Source organism: Vulpes vulpes, chromosome X, assembly GCF_048418805.1.
Source record: "Vulpes vulpes isolate BD-2025 chromosome X, VulVul3, whole genome shotgun sequence".
Lineage (NCBI taxonomy): Eukaryota > Metazoa > Chordata > Mammalia > Carnivora > Canidae > Vulpes > Vulpes vulpes.
This window is the reverse complement of record NC_132796.1, coordinates 62,671,771-62,697,939: the sequence shown is the minus strand read 5'-3', so window position 1 is coordinate 62,697,939 and position 26,169 is coordinate 62,671,771. Positions and strand designations below refer to the sequence as shown.

At 37.8% G+C, this 26,169-nt stretch overlaps 1 protein-coding gene across 1 annotated transcript in view; it reads left to right on the top strand.

The window, feature by feature from the left end:
* Nucleotides 1–26,169, top strand: part of POF1B (POF1B actin binding protein) — a 112,863-nt gene that overhangs the window by 40,308 nt on the left and 46,386 nt on the right. Inside the window, exon 6 of the mRNA XM_026016762.2 lies at nt 797–979. Coding sequence (XP_025872547.2) covers nt 797–979 — 183 coding nt within the window. The remainder of the gene's footprint in view (nt 1–796; nt 980–26,169) is intronic.

Genomic DNA, 26,169 nt, shown 5'->3' with positions numbered 1-26,169 from the left:
GGATTTTTTTCCACCTGCAAAATTAGTAGGGTGGATGATGATTAAGTTGATGATGACAATGATAATGAAATAATATGATAATAAGTCTTTATTACCCACTTTATACTAGGCATTTTATAAACATTAGTTCATTTATTCCTCACAGCAACCCAATGAGACACATATTATCTCCACTTTTGCAAATGAAAAAACTGAGACTCATAAAGATAATTTCCCAAGATGACAGAGTAAGGGGTAGAATCAGTTAGAATCCCTGCTTTCTGTATCTGAAGCTTCAGTTACAGTTTTCCAATATTTTCACTTAATTGATTTTCACAAGCATAAGTTTTGTCTGTCCCCACTGTGATTCTAATATGCTTCCTGATATTGAAAATCACTGCATTATATTATTTTCTAATTTTATGTCCATTTGCATCTTCAGTATGATAGTATTATAAAATTAGATGCTGAAGTGCCTGTTGGATCATCAGAGTAATTAGCATTAATATTCATTATAGTTTTAGTGTTAAGTATAACTGGAATATTAATTTAATAAGAACATGTAATTCTCTAGACGATTCAGGTAAATATTTGGATGGTCACAGCCACCTGATCAAACAAAAATAGAATGCAATACAATTCCCCCAATGAAATAATTTGAAAAAATAACATCTCAGGTATTAAAACTATAAATCTTAGGGCTTGAATTGTCTTGTGAAAGAACACATTAAATTTTTTAAAAAATGGATTCAGTTGGTTTTTCTTGATTAGGAAATTGAATTCTCAGTGGCTATTTTGGCATGTATGTGTGTTTTAGGAATGCTATCCACGGGTCCAATGCCATCATCACATTGTCCGACAGCCCCAGATCGTCCACTCTGTGCACTGTCAGCAATCTCATTCTAGCCAACAAATCCAAACCATCGCAGGAAGTGACTCAATTTCTACAAACACTGGAAATGAACTGTGCCATAGTGGATCAAGCTATTTACATGATCAGGTAATATCAATCAGCTGAGTTTTTATAAAACTGAAATAACACTCTTAAATTCTTCTCATACCACTATATAGGCACCCACATTGAATTTTCTTCAAAATATTGAGCTATTTATGGAATTTTTAAAACAAAATTTTCTATTTCCTCTCAGAAAACAAAATAATTCATGTCTATTAATGCTTTAAATCTATTAGAAAAGTTATAAACTGATTAATGAATACTTAATATCTAGCTGATCCTCAGTTTTAAAATGGATTCGCTGGTTGTGCCACATTAAATATTTTCATGAGGCATGGTATTTAAATGGACAATGAATTGGAAATTATATTATCTAAGGATTACATTTCACAAGCTGTCAATTAATTCCTATATGCATTCTATGAAATATGCTGTATTAAGTCAGAAAATGCATACATTTTATTGTGTATTACATCAACAAAATAGAAACTAAAACTTGGTTGCTAAGGAGAAATCCCTTGGAATACAATCATCAGTGACTAATTTATATTCTGAAGACCTTGGAATCTTAGAAACATCTATTACACAAGTGCTAAAGGAAAAAATATTTTCTTGTATCTCAGTAAAACTAACAACAATAACTGAAACAGTGAGAAATCAGTCATCATTTGTATTTTTTCAGGACTTTTTTCCCAGTAAGGAATAACTTGCTTAAATTGATCTCTTTCATAGGCAGCTCTTATTAAAAGATAGAAGGAAAAGAATAAAAAATAGGAAGGAGACAGCCCACATAAGAATTTGATTGTTTTATATTAATTATATATGAGATTATTTCTAAGGACTGAAATTTTGAAATATGTACTTTGGCCATATTGCTAAAAAAAACATAAATATTTAAAGTCCATATTTTTACACCCTAACGAACCTAAAATTATATTTTCTTTGAATATCTTGAATGGAAATATTGTTATCTAAGATACTCTAAAATATAGTTCAGATGGTGTTGAACTTCTTACATTAAATGGATTGATTATGGGTAGGGGGAAGGGGTGACTGGATGACGGGCACTGAGGGGGGCACTTGACGGGATGAGCACTGGATGTTATACTATATGTTGGCAAATCGAACTCCAATAAAAAATATACAAAAAAATAAACACTAACATTACACTAAGAAAAAAATAAATGGATTGATAATAATGATTAGAAACATTTATTAAGTTAAATCATTTAAAATTGTCATTTTTAATAGGTCAATGTTGGTCAAATAGCAACAATTTTATACAGTTTAGTCTAATTCTTTGCTTTGTTTCAGTTTCCTTATCACAAAATACTTATCGCTCATAAGTTCTTGCAAATATTTGCTCAGCTAGCATATGGTGGAGCCAGGATTCATAAAGAGAGATGTGAGGAGCCCTTTATCAATAGTGTAAACATAAATAGAGCACTGGACTAAGAGCCTGTCAATGGAGAGGTATTGGTGACATAGCAGAAAGTAGACCAGCTTCAGAGAAGGAAGAACTGGGTTCCAGTCCCAGGCTCTGTGCCTTTCAAGTGTGTGTTTTTAATAAATACTGGCTCTCTCAGAAGTTAGATAGTAATGAGAGAGACAGACCACAAGAGACTCTTAATCATAAGAAACAAACTGAGGGTCGCTGGAGGGGAGGGAGGTGGAGAGATGGGGCAACTGGATGATGGACATTAAGGAGGGCATGTGATGTAATGGCCCAGGGTATTATAAAGACTGAGGAATCACTGACCTCTACTTCTGAAAGCAATAATACATTATATGTTAATTGTTTGAATTTAAATAAAAAATTCTAAGTATTTACATTTGGGTATATACATATGTTTTGAAGACATTTGTTAATTTTAATTCATAATATAAAGTACACTATGCCACTCAAACTGATTCTTTAGTGAGAAGATGACCATATCTTAGACAGCAACATATGGTTGTAGCAAAATCTTGTTCTAAACTTTTTATTATTAGTATGGAAATTGAAATTTATTTGAAACTTGGTTAAAATTTTTTATCTCTCAAAAACTTTTTATGTTCTTCCTTCTCTGAAGCTAGTCTATTTTCTGCTATGTCACCATACCTCTCTATTGACAGGCTCTTAGCCCAGTGCTCTATTTATGTTTACACTATTGATAAAGGACTACCTTAATATTAAGAAATATTAAACTGTTCTCATTTTTAACTAAAAAAAAAAGAAATCTTCTACTACCTCCCCCCCAAAAATTTAGGTAGTAATATCTACCTCACAGGGTTGATGTAATGTCTAAATATAAACCCATGTTGAAAGTGCTTTATAAACTATAAAGTCTACAACATAAAAATTCCACAGAGAAAGATTTGTAGAGATTATTAGAAGCTTTCTCAATTGTACAACTTAAATTAGAATAACAGTAGGAATGAACTGAGGAACAATTACCAGAGATGGAAACAATATCACAGGATTAAGAATCTTGTGTAGTGGCAATAATGATGCTATGATATCCTTTCACTAGCTTACTACACTAATAGTATATTTGACCAGGACTAGATATTGTCTATTTAGAAAATGGGAAGAGTTGAATAACTAAATTTATTACTTTTTATTTTATTATTTATGCCTCAGTTTGAGATTCTGATGTAGCTTTGTTAAATATTGGAGTTTTTTTGTATAGATTAAATACTTCTGGTTTTTCTGCTGAAAACAAGATAGTTACCTGGGAAGTGTAAAGCTAGTAATTCCACTTACATGGATTACATAGGATTCATTCCGGGTCAGAGGATAGGGTAATCTGGTTGTGCAGATCCATAGATAAGGGAGGGAAGAAAATGAGTTCTCTCAACTAGGCTCCCTGATATTTAAATGTCTCTTCCACATGAGTGGAGAGTCTCTTTAAAGAGTTATAGAGCAGATATAAATCATGCTCTTTTAAAACTACAGGTTGGCCTATTTTTAGTTTGTGTTTAGAGTTAAATTTTAACTAACATAGCATAATAAGGTGAAAACAAATAAGCCTAACAAAAGAGATATAAGATCTGTACTCTGAAAACTATAGAGCACTTATGACAGAAACTGAAGATGATACAAAGAAATTGAAAAACATTCCATGCTCATGGATTGGAAGAACAAATATTGTTAAAATGTCTATACTTCGCCCAAAGCAATGTACACATTTAATACATTCCCTATCAAAATACCAACAGCAAAAAAAAGACCAACAGCATTTTTCACACAGCTAGAACAACCAATCCTAAATTTTGAGTGGAACCACAAAAGACTCTGAGTAGCCAAAGCCATCTTTAAAAAGAAAAGCGGTGCTAGAAGCATCACAATTCTGAACCTCAAGCTATATTACAAACTGTAGTCATCAAGACAGTATGGTACTGGCACAAAAACAGACACATAGATCAATGGAACACAATAGAAAACCTAGAAATGGATGCACAGCTATATGGTCAGCTAATCTTTGACAAAGCTGGAAAGACTATCCAATGGAAAAAGTCTCTTCAACAAATGGTGTTGGGAAACCTGGACAGCAATATGCAGAGAAATGAAACTGGACCACTTTCTTACACCACTTCCTTACACAGGAATAAATTCAAAATGGATGAAAGACCTAAATATGAGTCAAGATACCATCAAAATCCTGGAAGAGAACATAAGCAGCAACCTTTTTGACATCGAGCAAAACAACTCCTTAGTAGATACATCTTCTGAGGTAAGGGAACCAAAAGCAAAAATTAACTATTGGGGCTTCATCAAGATAAAAATCTTCTGCACAACAAAGGAAACAATCAACAAACAAAAAGGCAATTTACAGAATGGGAGAAAATATTTGCAAGTGACATATCTGATAAAGGTTAGTATCCAAAATCTATAAAGAACTTATCAAACTCCACACCCAAAAAACAAATAATCCAATTTAAAAAATTGGCAGAAGCCATGAATAGACATTTTTCCAAAGAAGACATACAGTTGATTAAGAGACATGTGAAAAGATATTCAACATCACTCATCATCAGGGAAATACAAATCAAAACCACAATGGGATACCACCTCACTCGTGTCAGAATGGCTAAAACAAACAACTCAGGAAACAACAGATGTTAATGAGATGCAGAGAAAAGGAGAAGACTCTTCTTACATTGTTGGTGGGAATGCAAAGTGGTACAGCCACTCTGGAAAACAATATGGAGATTCCTCAAAAAGTTAAAAATAGAACTACCCTATAACCCAGCAATTGCATTACTAAGTATTTACTCAAAGGATAGAAAAATGTTGATTTGAAGGGGCATATGCCCCCTGATGTTTATGGCAGCGTTATCAACAATAGCCAAATTATGGAAAGAGCCCAAACATCCATTGTCTGATGGGTGGATAGGGGGATCAAATCAAATAGAATTAGATCTTACCATTTGTGGTGACGTGGATAGAACCAGACTGTATTATGTTAAGCAAGGTAAGTCAGTCAGAGAAAGGCAAATATATGACTTCACTCATATGTGGAATTTAAGAAACAAAACAGATGAACATAGGGGAAGGGAAAAAAAGAGAGAGGGAGGCAAACCATAAGAGACTCTTAACTATAGAGAACAAACTGAGGGTTGCTGGAGGGGATATGTGTGGGGGATAGGCTAAGTGAGTGATGGTTATTAGAGCACATGTTGTGATGAACACTGGGTATTATATGTAAGTTTTATATATACTAAGTTATATACTAAGTTCTACTCCTGAAACCAATACTACACTATATGTTAAGTAGCTAGAATAAAAACGTAAATGTGATTAAGTAAATAATTAAAATTAATTAAAGGAAAAAAAAGCACAGTGGCCATTATAGTTTTTTAAATTGAGGTATAATTGACATATGATATTGTTTTTCAGGTGTGTAACATAATAAAATTATGTTCACATATGTTGTGAAATTATCATTATAATCAGTCTCATTAACATCTGTCACTTTCCATCATTCACTTACATTTTTCTAATGATGAGAATTTTTAAGATCTATTCTCTTAGCAACTTTCACATATGTAATATAGTATTGTTAATTGTAGTTCACCATGCTTTATATTCCATCCCTGTGATTTATTTATTTTATAATTGAAAGTCTGTACATTTTGTCCCCTTTATCCATTTCACCCAACCTCGCCCCTACACCTCCACCAATTTCTTCTCTCTCTGAATGTAGCTTTTTGGGTTTTGTTGTTATTTCATATTCCACACATGAATGGGATCATATGGTATTTGCCTTTCTCTTTCTGACTTACTTCAACTAGCATCTTGCTCTCAAGGTCAATCTATGTTGTCACAAATGCCAAGATGTCATTCTTTTTATGGCTAAATAATGTGTCATTGTGTGTATGTACCACATCTTCTTATTGATTCATCCATCAGTGGACACTTAGCTTATCTGCAATAAACATGTAGGTGAATATGCAAAAAAAAAAGAGGAGTAATAGTGCAGTAAACATGGAGATGAATATGTAAAAATATATATATAAGGTGGGGGACACCTGGGTGGTGCAGTCAGTTAAGCACCTGACCTTTAGTTTCAGCTCAGATCATGGTCTCAGTGTTGTGGGATCAACCCCATGCATGGAGTCGGCTTGAGTTTCTCTCTCCGTCTCCCTCGGCCCCACCCTGCTGCACTCTCTCTTTCTGTCTCTAAAATAAATAAATAAATCTTTTTAAAAAGTAAGGTGAAAAGAACATAGACTTTCCATTCAATTATTTGGGTTTATAAAAGATTATTCTGCCAAATTGCATGATCTTAGGTAATTTATCTAACTAGACTGAGGTAATTGACTTAACTGAACCTCAGTTTCCCCATCTATTCTATTAAATATAAAAAAATATGTGAAGTATTCAGCTTAGAGCCAAATACATAGTAGATGCTCAAATAAATGTTCAATTCTGGCCTTCTTTGTTTTCCAACCCCAGGATCCAAATCCTTCAAAACATCAATAGAAGAAATTGGTTCCCACTATAATGATAATTTTATTTTTTATTTTTTTTACATTTTTAAGATGATTTTTGTTAGTTTCAAGTTTTTATTTAAATTCCAGATAGTTAACATATAATATAATATTATATTAGTTTCAGGAGTAGAATTAAGTGATTCATCACTTATATATAATACTCAGTGCTCATGTAATAATATTTTTAAATGAAACTAAATCACCTTTAAAATTCTTTCCACCAAGCAAAAGTCATTAAAATATTTTTAAAAATCAAATGTCCAAAAACCTGGCTTCAAAATATTTTTTATAAAACTAATTTCTGTTGTTTTCCATGAAACATCATCATTTTGGTTTCAAATTCAAAACATTGGCAATTCCCTTTTTTTTTTTTGCAATCACATTTCCTTCCTTGAGACCTTAAGAATAATGTGCTGTGGTCATTTCCTGACATTAGCATGAAATAGATAATTTTACATATGTTAATGACAAGGAAAAGATCAGCTAAACACATTTTACAAGTTGTCATACAGGTGGAATTTATAAGAAAAACTAAACTAACTACATATATTATATGTGCAACTCTTTTCCACGTGGCTTGATGCTGAGAAAACTTTTGGAGTCATGGCCAGATGTAAAAGGAATAGTTCTGCTCACTTGGATAGGGCTATTGCCAATGAAAATACTCCAACTTGTGGTGCTTTTCTCCCATCATTTGAAGATTCAATTTTTCTCAACATCAAAACAGCACAGATCTTAATGTCAGGTGTTTTTTTCTGGCAAGTATACAGGAATCTTGTTACAATGTTTATTTAACATAAGTCATTCACTAATGATGGACTCTCTGGGCTGGTTCGCTCAATAAACTGAGCAGAACTGCCTGTTTCCTCTCTCATTAAAATGTGTGTGGTTAAATCCCTTTTCATATTTTTTGCCTTTTCCATCCTCATTTTTGCAAATGGGTTATTTTGCCCAAACCTCTATCCCATGCTTATCCCTTCCAAAAATTTAATCCATATCTGTTTTGGGTCCATCTTTTTCAAACTCTACCTTTATCTGTCTCCTGCCACTTCCTACACTGGTGCCCTTTTAAACTGTTTTGTGGCAAACAAGAATTGTTACTTAAAAAAGAACAGTTTTTATTCTTTTAAATCAAAGTAATGCATGTATATAGCTTAAAAATTCAAATAGTACTAAAAGGTATATTTTAGCATCCTCATCCAACTTTTTTCATGCACACTCATTCCCCAGAGACAACAATTTTCAACTCTTAGCTTTTTCTTCTGGTGTTTACCTCCATACAGCTATATAATATGCAAGTTCTTATGCTACTTCTTGATGTATCAATGTTGTATATTATCTGTTGATAATTTCAGGTACATAAGGATTTAGTTCTATTAATGCTCCATCCCTTTCCATCCCTTCCATCATCCCTATATAGTTAAATCCCCATTTTTTTTTGCTAAACCAGTATTCAGTGTTTATATTATTAATGCTATGAAAATATTATTTACTGCTGAACCAATTTGTATACTATTTTGCTTCTTTTATTAATACAACTGTCTTGTTTTTGGTTTTCTTTGCTGGTGTTAATAATTCCCTAATTTTCATTTGTTTTGTTTTTTATATATCTATTGCTAATTATTTTCTCAAAACAATTTTATACACTCAGATGGTCTGGGTTTTTTGATCAACTGTCTCCTCTCTATAAAACCCTGCAAAAAATACACAGCATAATTTTCAGCTTGAATTGTCACTATCTACTAACCTAGTTACTCTCCCCATATTTTGACAGTTTCATTGGTAGGTTACAATCTTCCCTCCACTTCCTGCTGATTCCTGCCCTGGAATCAACTAAGGGAACTTCATCATTCGTATCAGTGATATTCCCCCACACTCTGTCCTCATGGCTCTTTATCACCTTCAATTTCTTAATTTCCACTACAGCCCTCACAGACTTTGGCTGCTCCTTGAACTTCATCACTTGAAACTGTTTAATGTCTGTTTCTGTTATCATCACTTCCTTACTTCATCTCCTTCCTCATTCCTACTGAACTTCACCCCTCACCAAGCTCTCCAGCCCTCAGTTCCAAGCCAGGCTAAACTCCACTGTCATCCAATTTAACAATGTTTTTACTAGAAACCCTTAAAATTTGTATTGCCTTCTCTGATTGCTATTGTCATTTTGCTGACCCCTTACTTTGGGTAGCTACCATCTACTTTCTCTGCCTCTAGATTTTGATTTCTCTGTGAGCTAAAGAAAGTCCACAAACTAGGACAATTTAGTCTAGAACAGATTGTCTCTATCTGGCTGAACTCTCTCTGTTGCTAGACATTCCTTTTAATTAATTCTAACTGACTTGCTACCACAGTCTTCAATATCTAATACTTATCTTAATTGCCATCTTCATTCTCTGGATTCTACTGCAGTTCTCTCCCTCTGTGCAGGTGGTTTTACCTTTTCCTGAGAAAGGCCAGTGAAACTCAAATTTTATAGTGTATCAGAATCAGTTGAGGGCTTTTTTAAATACTAGGACTGGATAATTTATATCTCAGAGTACCCTGATTGTCTTAATACTACTGGTTCAAGACCACAGTTTGAGTTCATTATGAAAACTCCTTCAATGCCCCACTTCACTGAAAATTTTCTCCCTATTTGCTGCAAACTTCTGATTCTTTTGATTTTCAAGAATTAAGAATTTAACCTTGTCTTTAAAGTGACTCCCTTAGCAACTCTACCATTCATTCTGTTTGCTTATGTTTTCATTACCTTCAACCTGAAAAATTCCTGAAGGAGGAAAGCATGCTTGCTGTGGACATGTTCTCAGTACCCACACATTCCTTAACACTTTAAAAAGCAGATTCTAGTTTTGACTTGCTCCTAAACTTGTCTTTATTGACCTCCAAGTCGCAAATTCCATTTCCTTTTCTTTGTTCTTCTCTTATTCCAGTTCTGCAGCAAATATTGTTGCAACATTGTTGATCCATTCTGTTCTTGATATTTTTTCTTCCCATTATACTGTCCTGCTGCTTCTAAGTCTTTTTCTCAGGCTTCTCTTTGTTCTTTCATCAGGTGGTCTTCCCCAAAGGGCATATCCATGATTTCCTTCTCCTTTCTCTACTCCCTCTATTGACTATAAGATATAAAATCTCGAATTATACAACATTTATATGGAAACCTTCATATGATTATCTTTACATGAACATCTCCCAAAACTTTCTTTCTCAGCTCCAATTCATCATTTTTAATGGACTAGTTGACATTTTTACTTGGCTGTTCCACAGTCACCTCCAACTGACTCCATAAGGTTTTCATTCTATGTCCCCTATTTTCATTAATATTTCCATTGCCCTAATCAAAAGAGTTAGAATTTAACATTACTTTTACTTTCCATCTTCTTTGTCACTCTAAACCTAATCAGTGGTCATAGTCTGAAGATTCTTCCTATGTATAACCTCCTTCATATAACTGAAAGTTAGGTTTCCTTCTTATAACTCCCTTAGTATGTGATCTGTGACTCTCTTTATAGCCCTTACTAATTGGTCAATCTCTTACATTAAAGTTATTTAGATACATATATTTATGGTCTTTTACCATAAACCCTTAAGAGAGAAGATAGTATCTTATGTATATTTTTCAGTAGCACTTAGAAGTGTACTTTAGGATAATGCTTAGTAAGTTCTCAATAAATGTATGCTGAATGAATGAAAAGAATCATGCCACTGAGATCTTTTAAAACCTGCATGTGGATTGTGGGTATAGATTAGAGCCTTTGGTTTAAGAAAGAAAAATTAGAATAGAAGATAAATTACATTAAAAGAGCTACAGCAGGGGGAGGGGCAAGATGGCAGAAGAGTAGGGTCCCCAAGTCACCTGTCCATAACAAATTACCTAGATAACCTTCAAATCATCCTGAAAATCTACGAATTCGGCCTGAGACTTAAAGAGAGAACAGCTGGAATGCTACAGTGAGAAGAGTTCGCGCTTCTATCAAGGTAGGAAGATGGGAAAAAAGAAAGAAACAAAAGGCATCCAAGGGGAAGGGGCCTCGCGAGAAGCCGGGCTGAGGCCGGGGCGAGTGTCCCCAGGACAGGAGAGCCCCGTCCCGGGGAAGCAGGAGCTGCACCAACCTTCCCGGGTGGAAAGGGGCCCGCAGGGAGTTAGAGCATGACCCCAGGAGGGCGGGGATGCCCTCAGGCTCCCTGGGACACTAACAGGCACCTGCAGCGCGCACAGAGGAGTGCACCGAACTCCCTAAGGGCTGCAGCACGCACAGCGGGACCCGGAGCAGCTCGGAGGGGGCTGCGCGGCTCCGGGAGCAGCTCAGCGGTGGCGGCTCGGGCAGAGGAAGAAGCTCCATGCGGAGGGGCCTGCGCGGCTCTGGGAGCAGCTCCGAGGGGCTCGGGCGGCGGCTCCACGAAAGGGGCTGCATGGCCGGGAGCGTGAATCCAACAGCGCAGGCCCCGGAGCACAGGGCGCCGGGACACAGCCCGGGATCCGGCCTCGCCCCGGGACAGAGAGACCGCGAGGGTCCAGGACAGCAAGGACACTCCTGCCCTGAGCTGAGCAGATCAGCGGCCCCACCCTGGAGCCTCCAGGCCCTGCAGACGGAGAGCCCCAGAGTTACTGCGGGGGCTGAATCCAGGTTTCCAGAGCTGCCGTAGCCATTGGGGCTGTTCCTCCTGGAGCGTCACGGGGTAAACAACCCCCACTGAGCCCTGCACCAGGCAGGGGGCAGTGCAGCTCCCCCAAGTGCTAACACCTGAAAATCAGCACAACAGGCCCCTCCCCCAGAAGACCAGCTAGACGGAGAAGTTCCAGGGGAAGTCAAGGGACTTAAAGTATACAGAATCAGAAGATACTCCCACGTGTTTTTTGTTTTATTGTTTTGTTTTCTTTTTTATTTCTTTTTGATTTCTGATTGCTTCCCCCACCCCTTTTTTTCACCATTCTTTCTTTTTATTTCTCTTTTTCTTCTCTTTTTTCCTTTTTTTCTTCTTTCTCTTTTTTCTTTTTCTCTTTTCTTTCCTTCTCCCTCTTTTTCTCCTTTTCTCAATACAACATGTTTTTGGCCACTCTGAACTGAGCAAAATGACTAGAAGGAAAACCTCACCTCAAAAGAAAGATTCAGAAACAGCCCTCTCTCCCACAGAGTTACAAAATCTGGATTACAATTCAATGTCAGAAAGCCAATTCAGAAGCACTATTATAAAGCTACAGGTGGCTCTAGAAAAAAGCATAAAGGACTCAAGAGACTTCATGACTGCAGAATTTAGATCCAATCAGGCAGAAATTAAAAATCAATTGAATGAGATGCAATCCAACCTAGAAGTCCTAACGACGAGCGTTAACGAGGTGGAAGAACGAGTGAGTGACATAGAAGACAAATTGATGGCAAAGAGGGAAACTGAGGAAAAAAGAGACAGACAATTAAGAGACCATGAAGACAGATTAAGGGAAATAAACGACAGCCTGAGGAAGAAAACCTGCATTTAATTGGGGTAGCCGAGGGCACCAAAAGGGCCAGAGGGCCAGAATATGTATTTGAACAAATCATAGCTGAAAACTTTCCTAATCTGGGAAGGGAAACAGGCATTCAGATACAAGAAATAGAGAGATCCCCCCCCCCCTAAAATCAATAAAAACCATTCAACACCTCGACATTTAATAGTGAAGCTTGCAAATTCCAAAGATAAGGAGAAGATCCTTAAAGCAGCAAGAGAAAAAAAGTCCCTGACTTTTATGGGGAGGAGTATTAGGGTAACAGCAGACCTCTCCACAGAGACCTGGCAGGCCAGAAAGGGCTGGCAGGATATATTCAGGGTTCTAAAAGATAAGAACATGCAACCAAGAATACTTTATCCAGCAAGGCTCTCATTCAAAATGGAAGGAGAGATAAAGAGCTTCCAAGACACGCAGGATCTGAAAGAATATGTGACCACCAAACAACTTCTGGAAGAAATTTTAAGGGAGACTCTTAAAATTCCCCTTTAAGAAGAAGTTCGGTGGAACAATCCACAAAAACAAGGACTGAATAGATATCATGATGACACTAAACTCATATCTGTCAATAGTAACTCTGAACGTGAATGGGCTTAATGACCCCATCAAAAGGCGCAGGGTTTCAGACTGGATAAAAAAGCAGGACCCATCTATTTACTGTCTACAAGAGACTCATTTTAGACAGAAGGACACCTACAACCTGAAAATAAAAGGTTGGAGAACCATTTACCATCCAAATGGTCCTCAAAAGAAAGCAAGGGTAGCCATCCTTATATCAGATAAACTAAAATTTACCCCGAAGACTATAGTGAGAGATGAAGAGGAACACTATATCATACTCAAACTATCTATCCAACAAGAGGACTTAACAATCCTCAATATATATGCCCCGAATGTGGGAGCTGCCAAATATTTAAACCAATTAATAACTAAACTTATGAAATACTTAGATAATAATACACTTATACTTGGTGACTTCAATCTAGCTCTTTCTACCCTCGATAGGTCTTCTAAGCACAACATCTCCAAAGAAACAAGAGCTTTAAATGATACACTGGACCAGATGGATTTCACAGATATCTACAGAACTTTACTTCCAAACAACTGAATACACATTCTTCTCAAGTGCACATGGAACTTTCTCCAGAATAGACACATACTGGGTCACAAATCGGGTCTGAACCGATAGCAAAAGATAGGGATAGTCCCATGTATATTCTCAGAACATAATGCCTTGAAATTAGAACTAAATCACAATGAGAAGATTGGAAGGACGTCAAACAACTGGAGGTTAAGGACCATCCTGCTAAAAGATGAAAGGGTCAACCAGGAAATTAAGGAAGAATTAAAAAGATTCATGGAAACTAATGAGAATGAAGATACAAGCATTCAAAATCTTTGGGATGCAGCAAAAGCAGTCCTGAGGGGGAAATACATTGCAATACAAGCATCCATTCAAAAACTGGAAAGAACTCAAATACAAAAGCTAACCTGACACATAAAGGAGCTAGAGAAAAAACAGCAAATAGATCCTACACCCAGCGGAAGAAGAGAGTTAATAAAGATTCAAGCAGAACTCAACGAAATCAAGACCAGAAGAACTGTGGAACAGATCAACAAAACCAGAGGTTGGTTCTTTGAAAGAAGTAATAAGATAGATAAACCATTAGCCAGCCTTATTAAAAAGAAGAGAGAGAAGACTGAAATTAATAAAATCATGAATGAGAAAGGAGAGATCACTACGGACACCAAGGAAATACAAACGATCTTAAAAACATATTATGAACAGCTATACACCAATAAATTAGGCAATCTAGAAGGAATGGACGCATTCCTGGAAAGCCTCAAACTACCGAAACTGGAGCAGGAAGAAATAGAAAACATGAACAGGCCAATAACCAGGGAGGAAATTGAAGTATTCATCAAAAACCTCCCAAGACACAAGAATCCAGGGCCAGATGGCTTCCCAGGGGAATTCTATCAAACATTTAAAGAAGAAATCATACCTATTCTACTAAAGCTGTTTGGAAAGATAGAAAGAGATGGAGTACTTCCAAATTCGTTCTATGAGGCCAGCATCACCTTAATTCCGAAACCAGACAATGACCCCATCAAAAAGGAGAATTACAGACCAATATCCCTGATGAGCATGGATGCAAAAATTCTCAACAAGATACTAGCCAATAGGATCCAACAACACATTAAGAAAATTATTCACCATGACCAAGTAGGATTTATCCCCGGGACACAAGGCTGGTTCAACATTCGTAAAACAATCAATGTGATTCATCATATCATCAAGAGAAAAACCAAGAACCATACGATCCTCTCATTAGATGCAGAGAAAGCATTTGACAAAATACAGCATCCATTGCTGATCAAAACACTTCAGCGTGTTGGGATAGAGGGAACTTTCCTCGATATCTTAAAAGCCATCTATGAAAAGCCCACAGTAAATATCATTCTCAATGGGGAAGCACTGGGAGCCTTTCCCTAAGATCAGGAACAAGACAGGGATGTCCACTCTCACCACTGCTATTCAACATAGTATTGGAATTCCTAGCCTCAGCAATCAGACAACAAAAAGACATTAAAGGCATCAAATTGGCAAAGAAGAAGTCAAACTCTCCCTCTTCACTGATGACATGATACTCTACATAGAAAACCCAAAAGCCTCCCCCCCCAAGATTGCTAGAACTCATACAGCAATTTGGTAGCGTGGCAGGATACAAAATCAATACCCAGAAAACAATGGCATTTCTATACACTAACAATGAGACTGAAGAAAAAGAAATTAAGGACTCAATCCCATTTACAATTGCACCCAAAAGCATAAGATACCGAGGAATAAACCTAACCAAAGAGGTAAAGGATCTATACCCTAAAAACTATAGAACACTTGTGAAAGAAATTGAGGAAGACACAAAGAGATGGAAAAATATTCCATGCTCATGGATTGGCAGAATTAATATTGTGAAAATGTCAATGTTACCCAGGGCTATTTACACATTTAATGCAATCCCTACCAAAATACCATGGACTTTCTTCAGAGCGTTAGAGCAAATTATTTTAAGATTTGTGTGGAATCAGAAAAGACCCCAAATAGCCAGGGGAATTTTAAAAAAGAAAACTATACCTGGGGTCATAACAGTGCCAGATTTCAGGTAGCACTACAAAGCTGTAGTCATCAAGACAGTGTGGTACTGGCACAAAAACAGACACATAGAACAATGGAACAGAATAGAGAACCCAGAAGTGGACCCTCAACTTTATGGTTAACTAATATTCTATAAAGGAGGAAAGAGTCTCCTTTGGAAGAAAGACAGTCGCTTCAATAAATGGTGTTGGGATAATTGGACATCCACATGCAGAAGAATGAAACTAGACCATTCTCTTGCTCCATACACAAAGATAAACTCAAAATGGATGAGAGATCTAAATGTGAGACAAGATTCCATCAAAATCCTAGAGAAGAACACAGGCAACACCCTTTTTGAACTTTGCCACAGTAACTCCTTGCAAGATACATCCACAAAGGCAAAAGAAACAAAAGCAAAAATGAACTATTGAGATTTCATCAAGATAAGAAGCTTTTGCACAGCAAAGGATACAGTCAACAAAACTAAAAGACAACCTACAGAATGGGAGAGAATATTTGCAAATGACATATCAGATAGAGGGCTAGTTTCCAAGATCTATAAAGAACTTATTAAACTCAACACCAAAGAAACAAACAATCCAATCATGAAATGGGCAAAAGACATGAAGAGAAATCTCACAGAGGAAGACATGGACATGGCCAACATGCACATGAGAAAATGCTCTGCATCACTTGCCATCAGGGAAATACAAATCCAAACCACAATGAGATACCACCTCACACCAGGGAGAATGGGGAACATTAACAAGGCAGGAAACCACAAATGTTGGAGAGGATGCGGAGAAAAGGGAACCCTCTTACACTGTTGGTGAGAATGTGAACTGGTGCAGCCACTCTGGAAAACTGTGTGGAGGTTCCTCAAATTGTTAAAAATAGACTCGTCCTACGACCCAGCAATTGCACTGTTGGGGATATACCCCAAAGATTCAGATGCAATGAAACGCCGGGACACCTGCACCCTGATGTTTCTAGCAGCAATGTCCACAATAGCCAAACTGTGGAAGGAGCCTTGGTGTCCAACCAAAGATGAATGGATAAAGAAGATGTGGTTTATGTATACAATGGAATGTTACTCAGCCATTAGAAATGACAAATACCCACCATTTTCTTCCACGTGGATGGAGCTGGAGGGTATTATGTTGAGTGAAGTAAGTCAATTGGAGAAGGACAAACAGTGTATGTTCTCATTCATTTGGGGAATATAAATAATAGTGAAAGGGAATATAAAGGAAAGGAGAAGAAATGTGTGGGAAATATCAGGAAGGGAGACAGAACATAAAGATTCCTAACTCTGGGAAATGAACTAGGGGTGGTAGAAGGGGAGGAAGGCGGGGGGTGAGGTTGAATGGGTGACGGGCACTGAGGAGGACACTTGACAGGATGAGCACTGGGTTTTTTTCTGTATGTTGGTAAATTGAACACTAATAAAAATTAATTTATTAAACAAAAAAGAGCTACTGCATATAGTTAGTAAGTTCCTCCTCCAAAGGCTTACCTTACACAAAAATGGTTCCATTTCTTGAATAAATTATATACTAAAGAATGGCAGGATATAGAAGTGACAGAGAAGTTGAAAGGAGAAAAAGCTAGCAACAAAGGCGTTACCAAGAAATTATTTATTTAAAAATGCATATTCATTTAATATTGATTTCTTTGATATATATCCCACTTTAACACAAAAAAAGGAGAAAAAAAGAATTTTGAGTAGCTTAAGAGAACAAATAAGAGGTAATAAGATAGAAAAAGCTGTCAGGGTCAGTGTTAATATAATGGAGTAATAACACCAGAAGTAAAAGAGTACACAGACATGCAGACCATAGCGTTCCACATCATTAGGAACCCAGGCTAAAATCATCACTCTGAGCTTTTCTTGAAACCATAGGAAGGAAAAAAGGGAAAACCTGATTAGTGACAAAGTTTCCATTGCCCATGAGAAAAAGCTTCATGAAGTCTTGACAGTTACTTGTACTATAGGAAAATATCATACATTTTATTTTCTAGTCAGAAAGAATAATGTAAGATTTCACAAAATGTTACAGATTCAATCACCTGTATTCATTGTAAAATGGCAATCCAAACCACCTACGTTTTTTCACATGGTTGGGAGTGAAAAAATCGTCTCATTTTATAGCATGTAAAAGTGTACACACACACACACACACACACACACACACACACACACGTAAACCCCAAAAAGTAGCAAACAAAACCTTGATCAGAGTTTCACTGAAGTCCATGTTCAGTATGCTTTATTAAAACACCTCTTCCAGCTAGTGCTTTTCCATCTATCATACTTAACATTTAGCATCAATTTCATCCTTTATTACAAACAACTTACTATTTACCTTGCAACAAATGTTTACTTAGCATTTACTATATTCAGGTACTATGGTAGATGGTATTTTTTTAAATTTTGTTTTATTGGAGTTCAATTTGCCAACATATAGCATAACACCCAGTGTGCATCCCGCCAAGTGCCCCCCTTAGTGCCCATCACCCAGGCACCCAACCCCCCACCCACCTCCCTTTTCACTACCCCTTGTTTGTTTCCTAGAGTTAGGTGTCTCTCATGCTTTGTCAAACTCACTGATATTTTCACCCATTTCTCTCCTTTACCTTTAATCCCTTTCAGTAATTTTTATATTCCCCAAATGAATGATACCATATAATATTTATCCTTTTCTGATTGACTTATTTCACTCATCATAATACCCTCCAGATCCCTCCACGTCGAAGTAAATAGTGGGTATTTGTCGTTTCTAATGGTTGAGTAATACTCCATTGTATACATAGACCACATCCTTATCCATTCATCTTTTGATGGACACCACAATTTGGCTATTGTGGACATTGCTGCTATAAACATCAGGGTGTCGGTGTCCCGGCGTTTCACTGCAACATTCACCCTGCCAACATTTGTTCTTTCCTGTCTTGTTAAATTTCACCATTCTCACTGGTGTGAAGTGGTGTCTCATTGTGGTTTTGATTTGTATTTCCCTGATGGCAAGGGATGCGGAGCATTTTCTCATGTGCTTGATGGCTATGTCTATATCTTTCGTGACATTTCTGTTCATGTCTTTTGCCTATTTCATGATTGGATAGTTTCTTTGCTCTTGAGTTTCATAAGTTCTTTATAGATCTGGGACTCTAGACCTTTATCTGATAGGTCATTTGCAAATATCTTCTCCCACTCTGTAGGTTGTCTTTTAGTTTTGTTGATTGTTTCTGTTGCCTTCATGGATGTATCTTGCAAGAAGTTACTGTGGCAAAGTTCAAAAAGGGTGTTGCCTGTATTCTCCTCTAGGATTTTGATGGAATCTTGTCTCACATTTAGATTTTTCATCCATTTTGAGTTTATCTTTGTGTATGGTGAAAGAGAGTGATCTAGTTTCATTCTTCTGCTTGTGGCTGTCCAATTTTCCCAGCACCATTTATTGAAGAGACTGTCTTTTTTCCAATGGATAGTCTTTCCTGCTTTGTTGAATATTAGTTGATGATAAAGTTGAGGGTCCACTTCTGGATTCACTATTCTGTTCCATGGATCTATGTGTCTGTTTTAGTGCCAGTACCACACTGTCTTGATGACCACAGCTTTGCAGTACAACCAGAAATCTGGCATGGTGATGCCCCCAGCTATGGTTTTCTTTTTCAATATTCCCCTGGCTATTCGGGGTCTTTTCTGGTTCTACACAAATCTTAAGATGTTTGGTTCCAACTCTCTGAAGAAAGTCCATGGTATTTTGATAGGGATTGCATTAAACGTGTAAATGCCCTCTGTAACATTGACATTTTCACAATATTAATTCTTCCAATCCATGAGCATCGTATATTTTTCCATCTCTTTGTGTCTTCCTCAAGTTCTTTCAGAAGTGTTCTGTAGTTTTTAGGGTATAGATCCTTTACCTCTTTGGTTAGGTTTATTCGTAGGTATCTTATGCTTTTCGGAGGAATTGTAAATGGGATTGACTCCTTAATTTCCCTTTCTTCAGTCTCATTGTTAGTGTATAGAAAAGCCACTGATTTCTGGGTATTGATTTCGTATACTGCCACACTGCTGAATTGCTGAATGAGTTCTAGCAATCTTGGGGTGGAGGCTTTTTGGTTTTCTATGTAGGGTATTATGTCATCAGTGATGAGGGAGAGTTTGACTTCTTCTTTGACAATTTGAATGCCTTTTATTTCTATTTGCTGCCTGATTCCTGAGGGTAGGACTTCTAGTACTATGTTGAATAGCAATGGTGAGAGTGGACATCCCTGTTTCATTACTGATCTTAGGGGAAAGGGTCCCAGTGTTTCCCCATTGAGAATGGTATTTGCTGTGGGCTTTTCGTAGATCGCTTTTAAGATGCAGATGAATGTTCCCTTGACCACTACACTCTGAAGAGTTTTGATCAGGAATGGATGCTGTATTTTGTCAAATTCTGTCTCTGAATCTATTGAGGATCATATGGTTCTTGTTTTTTCTCTTGCTGATATGATGAATCACATTGATTGTTTTACGAGTGTTGAACCAGTCTTACATCCCGGGGATAAATCCCACTTGGTCATGATGAATAATCTTCTTAATGTATTGTTGGATCCTATTGGCTAGTATTTTGTTGAGAATGTTTGCATCCTTGCTCATCAGGGATATTGGTCTATAATTCTTTTTGGTGGGGTCTTTGTCTGGTTTTGGCTTCATAGAACGAGTTTGGAAATACTCCATGTCTTTCTATCTTTCCCAACAGTTTTAGGAGAATAGGTATCTGTTTCTTTTTTAAACTTTTGATAGAATTCCCCTGGGAAGCCATCTGGCCGGATTTTTGTGCCTTGGGAAGTTTTTGATGACTGCTTAAATTTCCTCCCTGATTATTGGCCTGTTCATGTTTTCTATTTCTTCCTGTTCCAGTGTTAGTAGTTTGTGGTTTTCCAGAAATGCGTCCATTTCTTCGAAATTGCCTAATTTATTGGCGTGTAGCTGTTCATAATAAGTTTTTAAGATCATTTGTATTTCCTTGGTATTTGTGGTGATCTCTCTCATTCATGATATTATTAATTTGAGTGTTTTCTCTCTTCTTCTAATAAGGCTGGCTAATGGTTTATCTATCTTATTAATTCTATCAAAGAACCAACTCCTGGTTTTGTTAATCTGTTCCACAGTTCTTCTAGTCTCGATTTCATTGAGTTCTGCTCGAGTCTTTATTAATTCTCTTCTTTTGCTGGGTGTAGGATGTATTTGCTGTTTTTTATCCAGCTCCTTTAGATGTAAGGTTAGCTTTTGTATTTGAGTTCTTTCCAGATTTTGAATGGATGCTTGTGTTGTGATGTATTTCCGCCTCAGGACTGCTTTTGATGCATCCCAAAGATTTTGAACGGTTGTATCTTCATTCTCATTAGTTTCCATGGATCTTTTTAATTCTTCCTTAATTTCCTGGTTGACCCTTTCATCTTTTAGCAGGATGGTCCTTAACCTCCACGTGTTTGAAATCCTTTCAAACTTCATCTTGTGATTTAGTTCTAATTTCAAAGTGTTATGGTCTGAAAATATGCAGGGGATGATCCCAATCTTTGGTATCGGTCAAGACCTGCTTTGTTGTTTCTAGCAGCAATGGCCACAATAGCCAAACTGTGGAAGGAGCCTCGGTGACCCAGTATGTGGTCTATTCTGGAGAAAGTGCCATGTGCACTTGAGAAGAATGTATATTCAGTTGCATTGGGATATGAAGTTCTATAAATATTGGTGAAATCCATCAGGTCCAGTGTATCATTTAAAGTTCTTGTTTCTTTGGAGATGTTGTGCTTAGAATATCTGTCGATTATAGAAAACAATATGTTCAAGTCAGCAAGTATATTTGTATTATTATCTAAGTATGTCTTAACTTGGTTATTAATTGATTGATATACTTTGCAGCTCCCACTTTCGGGGCATAGATATTCATGATTGTTAGGTCCTCTTGTTGGATAGATCCTTGAAGTATGATATAGTGTCCCTCTTCTTCTCTTCAGTCTTTGGGATATACTTTAATTTATATAGGATGGCTACCCTTGCTTTCTTTTGGGGACCATTTGAATGGTACATGGTTCTCCAACCTTTTTTTTCAGGCTGTAGGTGTCCTTATGTCTAAAATGAGTCTCTTGTAGACAGCAAATAGATGGGTCTTGCTTTTTATCCAGTCTGAAACCCTGCGTCTTTTGATGGAGTCATTAGCCCAATCACGTTCAGAGTTATTGTCGAAAGATATGAATTTAGTGTCATCATGATACTTATTCAGTCTCTGTTTTTGTGGATTTATTTCCTTGGACTTCCTCTTTTTTTACAGAGTCCCTCTTAATATTTCTTGCAGAGTTGGTTTGGTGGTCACATATTCTTTCAGTTTCTGCCTCTCTTGGAAGCTCTTTATCTCTCCTATTCTGTATGAGAGCCTTGCTGGATAAAGTATTCTTGGTTGCAGGTTCTTCTCATTTAGGACCCTGAATATATCCTGCCAGCCCTTTCTGGCCTGCCAGGTCTCTGTGGAGACTTCTGCTGTTACCCTAGTACTTCTCCCCATGAAGTTTAGGGATTTCTTGTTTCTTGATGGTTTAAGGATCTTCTATTTACCTTTGGAATTTGCAAGTTTCACTATTAAATATCAAGGTGTTGAACGGTTTTTATTGATTTTAGGGGGGATCTCTCTATTTCTTGGATCTTAAAGCCTGTTTCCCTCCCCATGTTAGGGAAGTTCTCAGATATATTTGTTCAAATACACTTTCTGGACGTCTGTCCCTTTCTGCGCCCTTGGGAACCCCAATTAAACATAGATTTTTCCTTCTGAGCCTGTCATTTATTTCCCTTAGTCTATCCTCATGATGTTTTAATAGTTTGTCTCTTTTTTTCCCTCAGTTTCCTTCCTTGCCATCAACTTGTCTTCTATGTCACTCACCCGTTCTTCTACCTGATTAACCCTCATCGTTAAGACCTCCTGTTTGGATTGCATCTCATTCAATTGATTTTTAATTTCTGCCTGATTAGATCTAAATTCTGCATTCATGAAGTCTCTTGAGTCCTTTATGCTTTTTTTTCTAGAGCCACCAGTAGCTTTATAATTGTGCTTCTGAATTGGCTTTCTGACGTTCAATTGTAATCCAAATTTTGTAACTCTGTTGGAGAGAAGAGTGTTTCGCTTTCTTTTGTGGTGAGTTTCTCCTTCTAGTCATTTTTCTCAGTGCAGAGTGGTCAAAAATAAGTTGTACTGGAACAGGGAGAAAAAGAGGACAAAACGGGGGAGGGGGGATCAAACAGAAAACAGAAAACAAGAGGGAGTATCCTCTGATTCTCTATACTGTAAATTCCTCGACTTCCCCTGGCACTTTCCAATGCTGCTTTGTCAGTATCATGCTTTTCCCCTGTCCTTCTTGCTGATCTTCTGGGACAGGGGCCTGCTGTGTGACTCTTAGGTGTGTGCACCTGGGGGTGTTGCCCAGCCCCCCGTCAGGTTCAGGGCTTAGTGGGTGCTGTTTATCTTGTGAGGCCCCTGCTCAGTCCCAGGTACAATGTGACACCAGGAGGAACAACAACAGTGGCGGTGGCCAGCTCCCCAGCTCTAGAGTCAGCTCCCACAGTAACTACTGTAGCTCCCAGTCCACAGGGGTCTGGATGCTCCCGGGGCGGGGGTGCCGATCTGCACAAATTGGGGCCGCCTGGGTGGCAGGAGTGTCCTCACTGTCCTGTGTCCTCCCCGCCTCTGCCTGTCCTGGGGGGATGGTCAGATCTTGGGCTGTGTCCCCCAGTGCCCTAGGCTTCAGGGCCTGCCCTGCTGGAATCTCACTCGCAGGGCACGTGTTCCCCTCCACGCGGAGCCACTGCCTGAGTCATCCCTGGAGCTGCTCCCGGGGCCCCTGCCAGGCGTGCCCTGCGGCCCTTTTGGGATCTCGGCCAGGGGGTGTGGCGTGCTCTCCCCCAGGGTGCAGGTCCTCAGTGCCCCTGGGAGCCTGAGGGCATCTGCCCCGCCCCTCCTGGGATCTTGCCCAAGCTCCCTGCGAACGCTTTTCTGTCCGGGAAAATTGGTGAAGCTCCTGCTTCTCTGGGCCTGGGCTTTCCTGTCCTGGGAGTACTCCCCAACTGGCCTTGGCTTGGCTCCTCGTGGGGGCCCCTCCGCCTTGGATGCTTTTTTATTTCTTTTTTTTTCTGTCTTCCTACCATGACAGAAGCGCAAACTCTTCTCACTGTAGCATTCCAGCTGTTCCCTCTTTAAATCTCAGACCTAATTTGTAGGTTTTCAGGATGATTTGAACGTTATCTAGGTAAGTTGGTGGGGACAGGTGACTTGGGGACCCTACTCTTCAGCCATCTTCAGTTCTTTGGAAATTCTAATGGAAGCTCAGCACTTGAATATTTTTACCTAAAGAAATGTCCTCTTCTACTTCAGAAAGGTACAGTTTGGAAGGGGCACACATAGAGAGGTGAAGCAGAGAGGGGTTATCTATCTGGCCAGCTACAGCAATGAAATAATCTGAAGATCATAGAATGACACTGATATGGCAGCTAGATTTTCCCCATATCCAATTAATCTTTAATTTTAAAATCATACTGTAAACTATGTTTTTAAGCCACTCTCAGTTTGTTAAATATATAGATGCTTCATTTGGGAGAAATGCATGTGTAAAACTTGAAATCAAAAGTGTTCATTTGATTATTTTGAATAAAGACTTGCCCAATTTTGATCTTCATTTCCTGATAGGGGCCTACTACTAAGGAGTTTACTGCCAAGATATAGATATCTAGGTAAAACTCAAATGTCATCTCTTACTTTGCAAGGAATTCAGTTTAGTTGCTGTAATTAGACTTAACCTAAACTTATGAAGAGAATGTAAGGGATCATCATGACATTCTTGAGGAAGTGCTATCTATACTCTTTTTTGGCTTTAACCATTCTTGGACAGCTTCTTTAAGAGAGAAACCTGTAAAAAAAAAAACTATTTCCAGAGTCAACTAGCATTTGGGGTCACTTCTGACCATGTATATAGGTGATTTCTTTCAATTCATTAAGTATTTACTGAGCAACTAACCATACGGTGTTCAACCAGAATTGTGCTAGTTACTATAGGATATATCAAGAAGTATGACTCAGAGTGATGGGAATTTGGTGATCGCTGCCTTGCAGGTACACAAAAGACTGTTGGGAAGCTGGTGGGGCACAGGTGCTGAGTCCTTCTCTGTCTGAGCTGTGGTTCCTGACTCCAGGTTCCTAGTTCTCAGAACCTTTATATTTGAAATACCCAGAAATGAAAAGAAAGACAGTGAATGCTGGCCAGCTGAGACTGCGTCCTAATGAGGAAGCTTGCATTTTAAAGGAAGATTATGAAAGTTGACAAAAACTAAGATTACTGCAGGTCGAGAACAGGAAAGGAATATTGCTTTACAGAAAAAAGAAAATATAAAACAGGAGAAATCAGCAATTAACTCATTCAGCAGAGAAACTAAGGGACAGAATGGAAAGAATCACAAATTCAGAAAATAAAGATTTTGGAAAAACTATTTTGCAAGTTTAAGAAGTATGGGGGAAAGACACTAACAGGTGAAAGAATATGAACCTGATTTTAATGCTCTGGCAGAAAGAAGAAGAAAATAGAAAATAAGGCATAGAGAGGCTCTGAAATTACAGAAAAATAAAAAACAATAGTGAAAAAAGTGGCATATAACAACTTAAAAGGACAAGCTTCTTGTAAAAAAAAGAGATCTTCCAAAATTACAAGTCTAACACCACCACCTCCAACTCTTTTTGACATAGCGAACTTCTAATGTGAAAACCAGTAGTTATACCTATCATCATCTTTGCACTTTTGTGAATAGAGAGATGGACACAAAGCAGATGATTGACTTATTGTTCTTCACTATCCTCACTTTATTTCTCTGTTCACTGAAGTGAATTATACCTGCACATGTTCTTTGTGAAAAATTTGGAACTATACACATATGCATAAACTTATAGGAAAAACAACTACAGTTATTTCACCAAAAAGCAATATGATTAATCCATTAATGAATTAATTATAGCCTTTATATATAAACATATACACCACTTTTCAAAACATAACTTTTATAAGCACTTAATATGTAATCATAGAAAAACCATTGTTCTTTTGTTCATTTCTTTTTGCCTCTGTAAATAATGCAAACATAATAATCTTGTACATTTTTTGTCTACAAATCTGAGGTACGTTTAGATTCCTAGAATAGAAATTACTGGTTCCAAACTATATGGTATTTGATACAGATACTTGACATGGATCATTAAGTTGCCTTTGAAAAGTATCAGCAACATATGAGAATGGCCATCTTATACCCCTATCCATTCCCTTGTATGGATTATTTTGATTTAGAAATTATTTTCAGTGTCAAGAGTGATAAATGACAATCCATGTTATTAAGGTTGCTATTTCTTTGTAATTGGATATCTTCTCCCGGAGAAGCAGGGGCTTCACCAATCTTCCCGGGTGGAAAGGGGCTCGCAGGGAGTTAGAGCAGGACCCCAGGAGGGCGGGGATGCCCTCAGGCTCCCGGGGGCACTAACAGATGACCTGCAACCCGGGGAGAGTGCGCCGAGCTCCATAAAGGGCTGCAGCGTGTACACGGCTGGACCCGGGAGCAGCTCG